Source organism: Parasteatoda tepidariorum, chromosome 11 (assembly GCF_982258835.1).
Source record: "Parasteatoda tepidariorum strain Cologne lab strain chromosome 11, Ptep-v5.0, whole genome shotgun sequence".
NCBI classification, from domain to species: Eukaryota; Metazoa; Arthropoda; class Arachnida; order Araneae; family Theridiidae; genus Parasteatoda; species Parasteatoda tepidariorum.
The window spans coordinates 85,415,117-85,430,775 of NC_141765.1; the positions used below are offsets into that span (position 1 = coordinate 85,415,117).

The 15,659-nt window shown below is 29.3% G+C and overlaps 1 protein-coding gene across 1 annotated transcript in view; it reads left to right on the forward strand.

The window, feature by feature from the left end:
• The window catches only part of TBC1D5 (TBC1 domain family member 5), a 38,748-nt gene that overhangs the window by 11,198 nt on the left and 11,891 nt on the right, over positions 1 to 15,659 (forward strand). The window contains exons 7-13 of the mRNA XM_016052878.4: positions 1,702 to 1,804; positions 1,879 to 1,967; positions 2,041 to 2,091; positions 9,022 to 9,091; positions 11,871 to 12,031; positions 12,155 to 12,297; positions 12,387 to 12,493. Of these exons, the coding sequence (XP_015908364.1) occupies positions 1,702 to 1,804; positions 1,879 to 1,967; positions 2,041 to 2,091; positions 9,022 to 9,091; positions 11,871 to 12,031; positions 12,155 to 12,297; positions 12,387 to 12,493 (724 nt within the window). The remainder of the gene's footprint in view (positions 1 to 1,701; positions 1,805 to 1,878; positions 1,968 to 2,040; positions 2,092 to 9,021; positions 9,092 to 11,870; positions 12,032 to 12,154; positions 12,298 to 12,386; positions 12,494 to 15,659) is intronic.

A 15,659-nucleotide genomic window follows, 5' to 3' on the forward strand; every position in this document is an offset into this window, starting at 1 on the left:
TCTGCGACAATATTGTCGTGATTCTGGCACACGATTACTATCTAGAAGATTTCAACTTGGGTTTCAACATTTTGCTAAAAAATTAATCGAAATCAGAAGGAAAAACATGTGTATCACTATCTTGTTCCTCATTAAGCTGAGCGATTTTATTTCTCCTCCACTCCAGCTAAACATAAATTGGCAAGCAGACACAGAAGCTGACATAATAAAAAGAATTTATGTTCTACCATGTTCTGCCCCCTCCTCACACCCCATTTGAAATGAATGAATTGAAAAACAGGTGCAGTTGCAATACTTGCCCTTGAGTCATTATTCCCTGTTCTATGTTTAAAGCATAGAGTTGGTTCAAAGGGGGAATAGCAGAAATGACAGATAATTTTTTAAAAAATAAGAAGAGTAGGAAATAACAGGAAAAAAGTAAGGGGTACAAGGATAATAGGAAAAATAGGAGTTCTGTAGTCCCTGTGGAAAGTACTTTAAGAGATTTCTAAGAATCAAAGAAGACAAATAAAATTTTGTTTTTAACTCTCCTGGACTAAGCAATCAACAGACATGATGACTCCTGTGAGAAGCTGGTAGTAATGACTCTCCCTACTTAAGGGCCAGATGATAAGAAAACAGGTGTTCAATGAGTCACTCTTTCTCACTGAGCTATGAGTGAAAAGAAGCAACTATGTAGGGGGTGAGGAAGGAAATAATTGATGATATTTAGTACAAGACTCTTACTTCTCTTGACAGTGTATAGGGAACTAATGATTATTTCTAAAATGATGGCAAAGTAAACATCTTTTAAAAAAGAAAGAAAGATCTTAAAATCTTATGAGGAAAAAAAAATTTATCGAATTTCGTTCAGGTTTTCCGTTTTTCTGATTTCTGGATAAGAGGTTCTGTACTGTATATATAAATCATGGATTAAAATTGAAATTATAACAAAAGAAGCAAAAACTTAAGACACTTAGGTAATATTTTAAAATATTACGAAACGCTAATCTGAAAAAATTTTTACAAATCCTTAGAAGAAAAAAATTTTTTTTTTTTTTTTTTTTTTTTTAGAATGCAAGAATTGATTGTCTCAACAAACAAGCATATATTAAAAGACGTCTCATTTCTTAGCTGCTTTCACACAAACATTGTAACCTCTAATGGGTGTTCAGTATGTCTTTCTCAGTAGCTATCAAAACAAACACTTATAAATGCTTATAATCAACGAAGATGAAACTTGATAATTTTAAGTTTGGGGGACACCCTCTCTCATTTTATTTGAATTAGATGTATTGTTAATAAGTATTTATAAACAATATTCAATGGCATTATACTACAGACTTATGCAATTCACATGAAAAAAAGCTGTATTTTAATTTATCTATTCTTCTAATTATTCTTAGTTTGAATTATTAAATGCAACTTATAACAAATTGAATTAAAAACTACATAAGTTCAGAATAAAAAATAAAAATTCAAATTGAAAAGCTGAAATAGGAACTCAAAGAGAAAAATTTTAAATGTTAAATTGACTTTTTAAATTTTTTTCCAGTAGTAAATACTTTTAAAATTTTCCGTCTGATTGAATTTTATAATTTAAATAACAGATATACATTACTTATTTAATCTAACTAATGTTGAGTGTTTGACACTGTATTAATTTTTTTCTTAACCGTTTTTTAAGGAAATGCTTTGAATTAATTTTAAATTTACATTTAGATTTCCAGAAATTGATTTTTTTCATAAGAAAAATATTCAAGTAATGATGTCTAGTATACTATTTTCTTATGCCCGAGAATTCCCTCATGTATCTTATAAGCAGGTAAGGATCAAATTAAATAGCTTCATATTTATTAATTAAGCAAACTCTACCATTGTATATGAATTTGGTTTCAGGGAATGCATGAGATTCTTGCTCCAATTTTATTTGTCTTGAAGTATGATGTAGAAGGCTATTTGGAGTATTCAAAAGAAAATAAATTAGAGTAAGTTTCATACAGTTTTTGTTTTAAGTGTTCTGTTATTGCTAAAATAATAAAAAAATTACTTTTTTTGCAGCTTAGAGTTGCATATTATGCTGAATCAGAACTACATTGAACATGATGCTTAGTAAGTAATTTTATAATTTATTTGTAGAATCAATGTTTCTCAAATCTCACTTATTCACTTTTGTGACTAAATTTATTATTTTATTTCTAATAAATGTTAATGTCATTCATTCATATATATATATACAAGGAGTGATAAAATGAAACGATATGAAACGACGTAAAAACGTAACAGTTAAATATTTGCATATTCCGCCATGGGAGAACGTAGCGAGGCATCTCGGAGATTGGAGTCTCTGACTGGGATCAGAGCATGCGCAGGAGAGAGCAGAGGCTCTTTTCAAAAACGCCGTCCAAATGATGTGGCAGTTCATATGAGGAACAGAAACTCAAGCACAGAAAAACCATTAACTTTCTATGTGTACTGTGAGACACTCCGACGCTTACGCAGGTCCATCAAGAACAAAAGACCGGGGCTCCTCACGGAGGATGTGGTTTTGCTCCATGATGACGCGCGTTTACTCGTCTCCAGAGTCACACCCACGGAACTGGCCAAGTTAAAGTGGGAGACGTTAAACCATCTGCCCTACAGTCCGGACATGTCGCCCTGCGATTTCCATGTGTTTGATCCACTGAAGAAACACCTGAAAGGGAAGCGCTTCAACTCGGACGACGTACTCAAGGACGCTGTGAAAGACTGGGTCTTGTCACGGCCACAGGAATTCTGGGAACAAGGAATCCTGCAGCTTGTTCATCAGTGGGATCGTTGTGCTCAGGCCAATGGTGTATATTTTGAATAAAGTCTACATTTGTACCCACCGTGTCGTTTCGTGCCTTTTCATTTGATCACCCCATGTGTATATATATATATATATATATATATATATATATATGTATGTATTTAGTCCTGTATCCCGAATCATGACAAATTCATTATAAAGTCTGAGAATTAGATTTTTCTTTAATCAAAGTTTATATTATGCATGATATAAGATAAATGATACAATAGAGTCTCAATAATTTGAGGTGGACAGGATCGGGCGTAAAATTTAATAAACATTTAAATAAATGGAATAAATTTCAGTATTTAATCAATATTATATATTATATTTAAGGAAAATTTATTTACGCTAGAGGATCACGGTACATTTACTGCATTACACCAAGTCACAATATTCATTATATTACTGCATCAGGTTAATTGTACTTTAAAATAATTGTCTAATGTTTTTTGTTTAGAATCACTGTTCACATGTTTCAGTGTTTAACACAAAAATTTGTTTTTCAGCATTCAGTCATAGTAATCATCGCAAAACCAATCCCTCGAACTATCAAGACTCTACTGTAATTATAGTGATATTTCATAAAAAATAGCGATTTTAAAATTAAATCATATCAAAACAACTAGAGATTAATATAGAGAAAGGTGTGAATTTTATGATTATGCAATTACTGGTGTGAATTTCATGATTATGTAATTACTGGAAAGCCATTGTCAATAAAATCAATCAAAAGCAAAGTTTAAGCTTGTAAAAAATATTTCACAAAACATAGAAAAATTTAAAATAGCATTTGTTTTTACTGAAAGTGAATGCATGTGTTTGGCATAAATAAAAAATAGAAACTATGAAGGAAATAACTTACTAACTGTCAAACTTAAAAGTAATTGTGTAAATTACTTAGGAGATAGTAATTTTTATTTTAATGATATGAAAAAGTTGATTAAAATATATACTTGAATATATTGAAAAGTAAATTAAATTATAATACAAAAAAATAATAATTTTTTTTTCTATTTTAAACTATATCATGACATTTTTAAGTGTAATTGATATGTATCTAGATATATATGTATATATATTTATATAGATATGTACGTATGCATATATATATATATTTATATAGTTAATATAAACTGCTGTTTGTAGAAAATGCAACACCATGAAAGAATCATCAGAATCAAATGAAATTTAATGCAGAAACGACTTGTACTGATACAAATAAATGATGAAATTTTCAAAACAAAAGAAGCAAATTAAGCGTCCGAAATCAGTATTTGGTGCAGCCACCACGCGCTGCAATAAGTGCTGCTATACGACGTGGCATGGAGTCAAACAGATGTTGAATATCTGCTTGAGGAAGAGAATTCCATATCGCTTGTATGCGCAACCAAAGTTCGTCTTTGGAAACTGCAGGACGCGGATCACGAGTGAGACGCCGACCAACCATATCCCACACGCGCTCAATAGGGGACATATCCGGCGAATAAGCAGGCCAAGGAAGAAGTTGCATGCGTTGTGCTGAACAGAAGTCTCTAACAGTCCGCGCAACATGTGGGCGTGCATTATCCTGCTGAAAGATAGCTCCAGGGATGCCTTGAAGGAAAGGAACGACTTCGGGCTGTAGCACTTCATGGACGTATCTGTTGCTATTGAGATTACCCTCAATTCGTATCAAATTGGATCGTCCATGATACGAAATCGCACCCCAGACCATAACTCCGGGTGTTCGACCACTATGTCGTTCAATAATACACTCAGGAAGGCAGCGTTGACCGGCATAACGTCTAACACGAACACGGCCATCGTGGGTCCACAAATTGAAGCGTGATTCATCTGAAAAGACAACTTGGTGCCAATCAGCTCGCCAGTCTCTGTGCTCAAGAGCCCACTGCCGACGCAGCCGTCGATGATCCGCCGTGAGGGGAATCCTGTATAATGGCACCCTTGCACGCAATCCACGGCGCAGCAGACGACGACGAATTGACGAAGCCGACAATTGTACACCTGTAGCAGTAGACCAATGTGCTGCCAGCTGCCTGGAGGAAGCTGTGCGATCATTCACCGCCATGCGGAGCAGGTGTCGATCATCGCGCTCTGACGTCACCTTCTGTCGTCCAGTGCCTGTTTTTCGAGTTGTTCGGTGCTCGTCGGTCCACTGCTTCCAAACTCGCATCACTGTGGAACTGTTCCGCTGCATACGAGCTGCTATTGCGCGATAGGAAAATCCTCCTTCTCGAAGGCCGATTATCCTCCCTCGTTCAAACTCCGTAAGTTGCTTGAATTTCTTATTCTTCCGTCGTGGAGGCATACTCAGGTCTCACTAAACGTTTGCCACTAACAAATAATCATAGACTATTTTCAACGTCCCGCTACAGCACTTTATTTATACGCTTTCAGCATCAATTCAGAGGGCGCTGCGCGCACCACGCACGCGCGATGGCTCTGAAACTTTATTAATTTGCATAATATCCTATAATTGACATTTGCTGCGAATTTCATTTGATTCTGATGATTCCTTCATGGTGTTGCATTTTCTACAAACAGCAGTTTATTATTAAAATGCATGCTTGGATATAATTCATCAAATATGGTTAGCTAATCATAAAACAAAATTTAAATTACAGGCGAAACCAAACTTAGCATTAAAAATTATGTAGATTAACTAAAAATGAAATCAATTTTGTTCCATCAATATCTAATGACAATTTTTTGTGTGATACATTTAAAAAAGGCATCTAAACAAAGTTTAAGCTGCTTTTTACAAAACATTGATGTTTTGAAAGACTAAGAGCTATATTATCCAGTGAAAATTTTATTTTGTTATGTCCCAATATATTTTTGACTGACTATAAAGGACTAAATGGTGAAATTTTATAACCAAACATTATGAAAACTTTTACATCAAAAATATAAGTAGACAATCAAAAGTTTCTGTATAACCTTTTTTTCTGGTTTCCTTTTATCCAAAATAATTTTTCAAAAATCAGAAAGACAAATGTAAAAAGGTAAAATAAGTGTACTTGAAATAATGTAGTCATAGTTAAGAAAACAAAAGAAGAAATTTAACTGGGAAGCCTTGGTGGCTAGTTTTATGATTAATGCCAGCTATGGTTAATTTAATAAGGGAATATTAATAAGAAGGGAATATGAATATTAATAACAATAATTTATTATTTATATTTAAAATATAATAATATACAGTGATGTAATAGAGGAAACAGTACTAATAAGGAACCCCTGAAGTGCTATGGAACTTTTTATCATTTTGACAATAAGTGATAATTAGTATTATTTCAGCTTTTCTGTATTGTTTAATTGTTTATTCAGATCTTGGTTAACAAATGCTGTTAATTGTCCATGTTTCTGCAAAATATGCAATCATGTTTAGCAACATTTTGCATGCTCTTTTCAAAGTGTGCAATTAAATGCTAAAAAAAACTGAAACTGGCAAAAAACATTTTCAAAGAAACATGAATTTGGTGCAAAGATTGTAAAAAAGGACTTTGCATCAAGCCTTGTACTTTTATTCATACTTTTATTCTAATAAATGTTTTTTTAATATTTTGAATATTTACATTAGTATTTATGTTTTACCTTTATATTTCATAAATTAATCTTAATTCAATGAAGATTTATTTTCAAAATTTTTGGCTTTTAAGCAATTATTCTTTAGTTTTAATTTTCCAACTACCTTTTTTATGATCTAATTCTGTATTAAAAAAAATCTTTTTTTAGGAATGTTTTTTATTTTTTTTTAACTATAAAATATATGTATATTTTAAATATGTAATAAAAGATACAAAGTTTTTGAACCTCTTTTGATAAAAAAGAAAAATTATGCAACTAGAAAGTAAATGATAAAATTGCGCTTGGCAAGGAAATTTTTATTCAAATTTGCTAAGTAAAATCATAAAGTTTTCAAAATTTTGGAAAGATGAGTTCAAACTCTAATTTTTCTTATATACTTGCACAATGGTAGGAGACCAAATGAGATATTAGTTGATTGAAATGCATTTTTCTGATTTTGTTTTGAGTTTTATCAAATCTAAGTTGGCAATGTTTCAGCAAGGTTCTCTTAATGATTATGGTAATTTATTAACTATCTTTTGCTTAACTAAAATACTATAGTCTGGTACAACCTGTTTATTCTATGATTCTTAATTTCTGGAAGATAAAAATGTTCAGTTGATGTTCCAACTGTGTTCACACCAAATGTACTAGAACAAAAAATGGCAGCTATGTTTAAGACTTTTTATATTCTACTTTGTTTTTGTTTTGTTAGAATTAAATTCATGTTTGATAGATAACCACCATTATATTCTTATTTTCATGTGTGAAAATGACCATGTAAGGAATTTTAAGTTATAACTTTAAATCAATGACTAAATTTTGACTTTTCTTGTAATATTGTATTTTGACTTATTTAGGGATTAGAAGAACACAAATTTATAGAATAGAAATTAGAAACCTGTTATATTGTTCTTTGTACTATATTTAAAACATTCTATAATACTTTTATTACTGCATCATAGATCAAATAGCTATAACTTTTATACCAGTATTTCATAATTATTGCTTGTAAGTAGTGAAATGATAGTTACATCTGATACTAGTTGGTTAAAGATAAAATATTGTGTCATATTATCACTCTTACCTTTATCTTGAGCATTCAAATGTATTTTGATTACTGCATCTTAGATTAAATAATTATAATTTATGTACAGTGTAACGTCTCATATCCGGACGTCCCTTTTTCGGAAGGATCGATTTCGCCGACACTTTTTAACAATCAAAATAAACAAACATCTCATCTTCACCTTTCTTTTAAAAAAAAGAAAGAAAAGGTCTTTTGACACGTTTTCTCGACCATTGAGAGACTGTTAGCGACGCTCCTACTCTGGAATGCAGGAAAAGAGGGAGATTTGTTTTCGAAAGACCGCAACTGCGTCTCCTCCCCTCTCTTTTCCTATGCAGCTGGCTAGTAAAAGAGGCATTTCCTGGAACCTTTTTATTGAAAGAAAAGGGTAAACATGGCAAGTGTTAACATGGAGGGGGAGTCAAAATGGAACATTGAATAGGTCTAAAAGGATACACATCCTTGAGAAACATTCATTCTTCCCCTGACCATGTAATATTTAGGAGGTGGGGGAAAAAGGGGGTCACACTCTTTCTTTAGCAGATTCTTTCAGTCATACAAGAAAAAATAAAGAGAACCCCATCAGCGTGCCCCGCCTATATGCTTGATTGATAAGCAATGATTGGAGAGAAAACAATAATTTGTCACTTCCCCGCCCTCAACTTTAATGATCTCTTCTCCACACTTATTTTCTTTCACAAATAAGGAGGAAATGAATTTTTCTCCTCCACCTACCCACCTTAATGAATGACGGGAATTTCCCTTTCTTGCTTGAATCGTTCTAGTTAAAAATGGCGGATTATTATTTTCATAACTGTCAATTTTTTTTCGTTTTCTTTATTTTAAGCAATAATTTTTTTCCCTACTATTTCCTATTTGATTGATTGGATAATCTAATACTAGAACATTATTCCCCTTAAAAATAGTGTTTATTTATTTTTGCTTCTTAGATTTAGATCATTTTAAGCTTTATTCCAGAATGAAGTGAATTTCCCCTTCCTGCTTGAATCATTCTAGTTCAAAATGGCGGATTAATATTTTCATAACTGTCAAATTTTTTCGTTTTCTATATTTTTAGCAATAATATTTTAATCTGAAACATATTTTATGTTTGATTGATTAGATATTCTAATACTAAAACATTATTCCCCTTAAAAATAATGTTTATTTATGTTTTGCTTCTTAGATTCAGATCGTTTATTAGATCATTTTAAGCTTTGTTTACCTTGGGGGTCAATTATACGGAAAAATCTATTATACAGACTTCTAGAAGTCCCACCGATTCCGGATACGCGACTTTACACTGTACTAATATTTTATTATTATGACTAGAAAGTAGTGAAAAGATAGCTAATATATATTGTTATTTTTCAACATGTTCTCAATATTCTTAATTTATAAATAAATTTACTTCGAAACATAAAAAAAAAATTCCTGTTTAATGTTTGAGCAATACAGGAACTGTTCTGAAAATTGGTTTTAAACTGATGAGAAAAAAACTTATTGTGAAATTTAGCTAAGCTTATTCACTATTACATTTAAGCAGAATAAGTATTTTTCTAATATTTTATAGTTTCTTATTCTACCAATTAATGAACTCTATTGAGCCATGGTATACTTCAAGTGATTATCTTTATGATAAAGTAAGTATAGTTTACATTGTTTTTTCTCTAACTTTATCCTAGATACTGTTTTTAAATAATTAAATTACTCTCTTATTAAAATTAAAATTATTTTTATGAGAACAACTAAATAAAAATATAATAGCATGTGCATATATAATATAAGCGTTTTGCATCTATTTAATAGATTTATTGCTAGGCATTTTTTTCTCGAGTACAAATTATGTTAATGGCAAGATCCATAAGGAATTTTCGGCAAACATTGCAATCTCTGAGTTTTTGAAACTTATCTCTTCATTTGAGTTTTTAAAATAGTTGAATATAATTGAGTGCATAATATTTTAAGTTACTTTTGGAATATTACCATTAATTATGCATATCTTTGGAAATTTTGTAAGCTGAAACATTTTGTTATGCATAATTCTATCATGATAAAAGTAAGAGTTTGTGTGTCTGTGTGTATGTTTCTCTTCTAGCTTCAGAACCGTTTGTGCTAGCTTTCTGAAGCTCAGACAGAGGATAAAAAGGATGATTTTAGCTCTGAATCCTAAAATTTATTCAAAAACTTTCATGTGATTGTTTTTGAGTGATGTTTAACAAATGGAGTTTTCTCATTGGCTTGCAGTTGTCATTGTTATAAATTAAACTGCAGTTGATTCTGTTTTTTCAAATGTTTTATAGATAACGTGAGCCATGTTTGCTAGCTTAGCTTTCATTAATAAAAAAGGGTTTTTGGTAATTTTTTAATATTTCATTATTTTTTATTTGCTAGGTCAGATTAACTCAATTGTCAACATAGTGTTAACTGTTCCAAAAATATCCTGATTATCTTGAAAAATGTTGTTTTGATTTATTTATTAGCCTGCATACTATTATTTATGCCAATGATACATATTTAATTTTGAATTTTTTGATGATAAGTACTTATTAAAATAAAAAATAAGCAATGTACTAAGAAATAAAAATAATGGTGAAAAAGTACTTATTTTCTTAGGGGAAATTGCCATTCTATTATTGATGTCACTACTAATTCTTGCTAAAGTTACTAGCTGAAGTTAAGAAGCTATTGTAGTAAAAAGCAAAATTACCAGAGAAATTGTACCTAGTTATTTAAAAGAAGCACAAGAAATTGCCATGCTATTATTGACATCAGTAACTTAACTAATTTGGTAGTAGTCACTATTGGTATTAAGGTAGTTGGCGCACGTTTGATACCAAATATGCTTATATAGGTACAACGTATTGTATTACTATATTTGGTTCCTATTAAAACTGCACCAATACTGTGCACTTTTAAAATAGATACTATGAAAAGAGCTTTTTTTCACAGCCCCTTAAAAGCGAAAAGTACTTGAGAAAATTAAAAAATTGCTTGATCGCAGAGAATTTTCTTATCATTAGTTATCCTCGAGCAACAAAATCATGTCAAATGATGCTGTATACAGTTGATCTTTATTTTGATGAAATGATCTACAAAAAATATATATTTTTAAAAAATATATATTTCGGTAAAGCCAGCATAAAGGACAAAAAATATTAATAATTTGAAAAATGGAATTTTTTAAAACTATTGATGCGTTAATATAGGACTTTTGTAGAGCTTTATAACACCCATTTATTGATTTTTTCCCTTTATTTTCAACCTGTAGAAAGAGCTGACATTCAGCTAGTAACATATAAATTGAATAAAACTAAAATTTTGAGTACTTTTAGGCTATTTTTAAAGCATAATGTGAAAAAAGTCTTTTATTGTTGCCATTTTACTAAAAAAAAATTAAGTTTCTTACCTTCAATTAGATCTTGAGGTCACACTCTTTTTAGCTACAGAGAGAAAATATTTTAAAAAATTTGACTTAAATAATGGTTTTTATGTATTTCTCATTACATCATGACAAAAAAATGCTAATATTGAAATAGAACATGATAAAAAATATTTTTCATAATTTAAAATTCATATCTAACATTTTACATACAATTAACAATGCATAATTAAAAACAATTTCCATACAAAAGGAATAAATTCAAGTAAGGAAGATAAGAAATTATCATTATTTTTTTTTTCTTTTTTCTAGTATTTTACAAGCTTATACATTGGAAAGTGACCGAAAAATATTTGATACAGATTTGAAACTTATCAAAATTTAAATAGATTTATTTAAAACCTAAAAACTCAACTAATGGTGATGTCTTACTACATTAAATGTCTATTATTCTCATTGCAAAAATCTATTATGATCATAATTATTACATAAAAATTATAATCAAGGTTCTTCTTACTTGAACAGTAACTCTCTCAGCACATGTCCAATAAAATTTTGTAATCAGTCAAGCTTTATCAGATATTTCAGCTTCATCATTTACCCTGTTTTCCATCTACATAAAAACCTAATTCGTATATTCTTGCTAAACCTGGTATCATTTCAGGTATTGGATTATTAACATTGTAAATTTTAAAAATTATTAATTAAAATTATCTTTACCTGCATAAGAATTGCTTGTAAAGGGCATTATTAATCATTATTAATGGAATCCAACTCTCTTTGGAATATTATTTGAAGAGATCAAGCCCCATTTAGTTAGTTTAAATTTTTTTTTTTTTGATAATTAAAATTTTTTTGTTTTATAAGTAAGAAGAATTGTCACCATATGTAAATTGATTATTTCAAGTAACATTTATATGATATGTGTTTATATCATGTTTATTGATTTTTCTACTAGTTTTTCTATCTCATTTTATATTTTTATGTATCTTAATATGCTGAGATGTCTTGTAAAGTATTTTTTTTTATATTTCACGAAGTCAATTGTAGCTGAGCCTTTTACTCAAAAAATGTCATCTTCTCCCACAAATTGTTTGGGCCAGCATCTTAAAAGAATATATGAGCAACTACTAAAACATCATGATAATGAGCTCTTTCGGAGATTAGAAGAACTAGAAATTACGCCTCAAATATTTGGCATGTATGTGGCTTTGATATTTTAAAAATTTTAAAGTATTGTGAATATATAAACCTCATATGTACTTAAAAAACTTATGTTATTTCTTTTGTTATTATTTATTTTTCTTTTTGCATTATTCTGTAGCCGATGGCTTCGTTTGTTATTTGGTCGGGAGTTCTCAATGCCTGATTTATTAATAGTGTGGGATGCTTTATTTGCTGATAGTATAACACTTGATTTAGTAGATTATATTTTTGTTGGAATGTTGAAAGCTATTAGATATCTATGTAAGTATATACACACCTTTTGTTTATTTCACACTATTATCTATTTTTGGTAACATGTTCTACAATATAATTTGAAATATTTAATTTAGTGTTGCCTTGTGACTATGCATCATGTTTGACTTATTTAATGCGTTATCCAAACGTTGCTGATGTGCGTTATATCATTGATTTGGCATTACACTTAAGAGATCCTGGTGTAAGTTTATAATTTTACAAGTATTTTTAATTTCACTGTATTTAGAAAAGTATGTGAATAGATATTATAAAATGTTTAAAATATTTAACACTTTCGCTACCGGAACGCCCGAGACGCCTTATAAGCTAGACTACCGAAAACGACCGAAGTGCCCGTGAAATGGGTTAGAGATTCTTCCCCCTTTTTCGAAAAATAACACGCAAGGGGGGAGGTGTGGCAATAATCGTCCTTGAAGTTAATTTACAAAAAGGGAAGAAAGCAGAGGGATTTTTCAACAAAAGTTTTGTTTTATATCATTCCACTTTTGTAAAGTTGTTTTCTCCTGTTTTTATATATATATATATATATATATATATATATATATATATATATATATATATATATATATATAAACCAAAATGTCTTTTCGCTGTAAAGGTCCTTCGACCGAAAATAATTTTCAAATTTTCAATTAAATTAATTTTCAATGATGAGACAGGATGAGTCGGATTTTAATGAATCAGGGGATGAAGATGAATTTGAAGATGCAACACCAACTGAAACTACTATTGCCCCTAACGACTGAACTTTTTCTGATAATACTTTTCGAGAAAAAGTTATATGAAACGTTTTATTGTAAAAATAAAATCATATTCTCATAAGCTTAAAATTTATAGTTAAGAAATATAGTATTTTTTAACTTTTTTGAAAGACAGAGAGATGTAGAAACAAATATAAACTCAAAATTAATTAACCTAAATTATTAAGCTGGCTACTTCTTTTTATCTGAACTTTTTTGATTACTTACGTTGAAAAGAATAAACTGGAGTAATGGTGATAAAGTATTTTTTTTAAGCATTAAATTATTTAGTTATTGTGTCTTTAAAAATATATCAATTGTTCAAGATAATAAACAGCTCGAAATTTGCAGTGTTTTCAGAAAAAAGAAATGACAGTAATTTAAAAATATATTATTCTACAAGACTGAAAGATTACTAAATACAATTAATTATAAATCTATTTTTAAATATAAAATAAATAATTAAACATTATTTTATTAGAATTAGATTGTAGGCTTTGATGCCTTACAAAATAGTTTTTATATTTATAACAGTAGGATCCAAGAGAAAAAACTGCTTTGATGGGTACCAAAACTATTATTTGAAATTTGAACTTTATTCTGCATTTGTAGTTCGACAGCTGTAAATCATTCACGTTGTCTTGCTGTTTTATGAATGCCTCGCTATTTTCACCTTTTCAATGCTTGTTATTACGTAGGTATTGCACTTGAAGCTGAATTGACCCATTTTTTTTATTAATTGTTGCCTGGTCTAAAAACACAAATTTTACTAGTGGAGAATGTGTTGGTGTCAAAACTCTTAAAATAGTTAAATCTCTATGAATTTATTTATTTTCAATTTTACGCCTTATCTTCATACAAAAGGGTTTCTTCACAGGAGGATTATCTGTAGTTAACTCTAATTTCTCATGAATGCATTTTTTCCTTCATAATGAATGTTCTATATTCAGCTGTCAGACCACCCAGATGTGTTACAATTTACTCATTCATTTCTGTAGAAGATAAGCGTTATCAGCGTAGCTTCTAAAGGCTATTGTTAAATGAAAATTAACATGTCATATAGTAGATTTTCTCCATTTCTACATGAAGTTGGGACTGATATCTTTGTCACCAAAATTATGGTGTGGTAGTGTAAGAAATTTCTTTGATATTCCCCTTTTCTTTCAAAGAAATTTCTTGTCACCACACCCATATATACTGCACCATATGTCTATAAACAGATGCCGATTTCCAACTGTTCAGTAAAATGCACAATAATTTAGTCCCATACTCAAAAAGAAATGATTACAAGTGAAATGTGACAGAAAGATAAATCTTAGCCTAGAAGGCAGTGTTGAAATAGGAAGTAATTGTGGTCCCTAGCATACGTAAAGAATAGCAGTCTGGCTAATTAACGATGGGGTCGGAGATTAAAAAGTTATGCATTAAATATAGTAGTTAAATATAGATTATTAAATATAGTCATTAAAATTTTTAAAAATGAAATGAAGAAAAATTAATAGTTAGTAAATAAAAATTTAGACATTGTATATATATATATATATATTTATTTATTTGCTAAGCTTTGAAGATATTGTTATATAGTTGAACATTTATTTTGTTTGCTTTCAATCCACTTTTTCAATTTATGATAATTTTTCAATTATTAGATTCTTATTAAATTGCCCATAAACTTACTTTTACTATAGCAATTATTTATAGAAATTCAAAAGCAGTTTTATTGTTTTAATTATGAATATAATTTTTTTAGATCAATTTACTTAATTACACATATTTATGCATTTTTATTTTTAACGACAATATTTTAAAAATTCTTGAGAAAAATTATCAAATACTCGTATGAAGAGGACACGTGGAAAAATTACAGCAATAATGGATGTTTCAAAAACGAAGAAATGGATACTTCAAAATATTTTTATATAAATTATGGAAAGACATATACAAAATTTGGCATCTATTTCGAGTCGTTTACTTTCAAATAATTAAAAATTAGTTAAACAGTTTAGATTATTTACAAGAACCTTATAACAAACAATTTTATTAATTATTATACTTTTTAATTTTCGAACTTAAAAATTTTTTCCGATGCACCGAACTGAAATTCACATAAAAATATAGTTTCTAGATAAGATAATTTATTTGAAAAAAAATTGAACTTTTTGATTTTTTAAAGTGATATAGAAATATTGTACTTAAAATATTATTGTTAAAATAGTTCTTCAGCATTTTTTGAATTTTTATGCACAAGTTTACAAGCTCTTTTATGGTACAGCACTTGAAGGAATATAATTTACAAATGAAAACTTCATTGAAATGAATTTAATGCTGGATAAAGGGAAAAATATTTTTTATACCTTGAGGAGAAATTATAGTTTCTGGGGATAATATTTTTAATGGTTTCAGAGCCTTGTTAAATAATAAGAAAAGTTTCTCTTATTTCATATTGTAAATTGATATAAAATAAGACACACATTTAGGTTGAATAATATTTTAGTACTATCACCAAATTAATTTCTCCTTAATGACTGATGTTAATTTTAAAATTTGGTTTCTAAGAAATTTAAAATTGATTTTTCAATCATTTAAGTTATTGAATTATATTAGTTT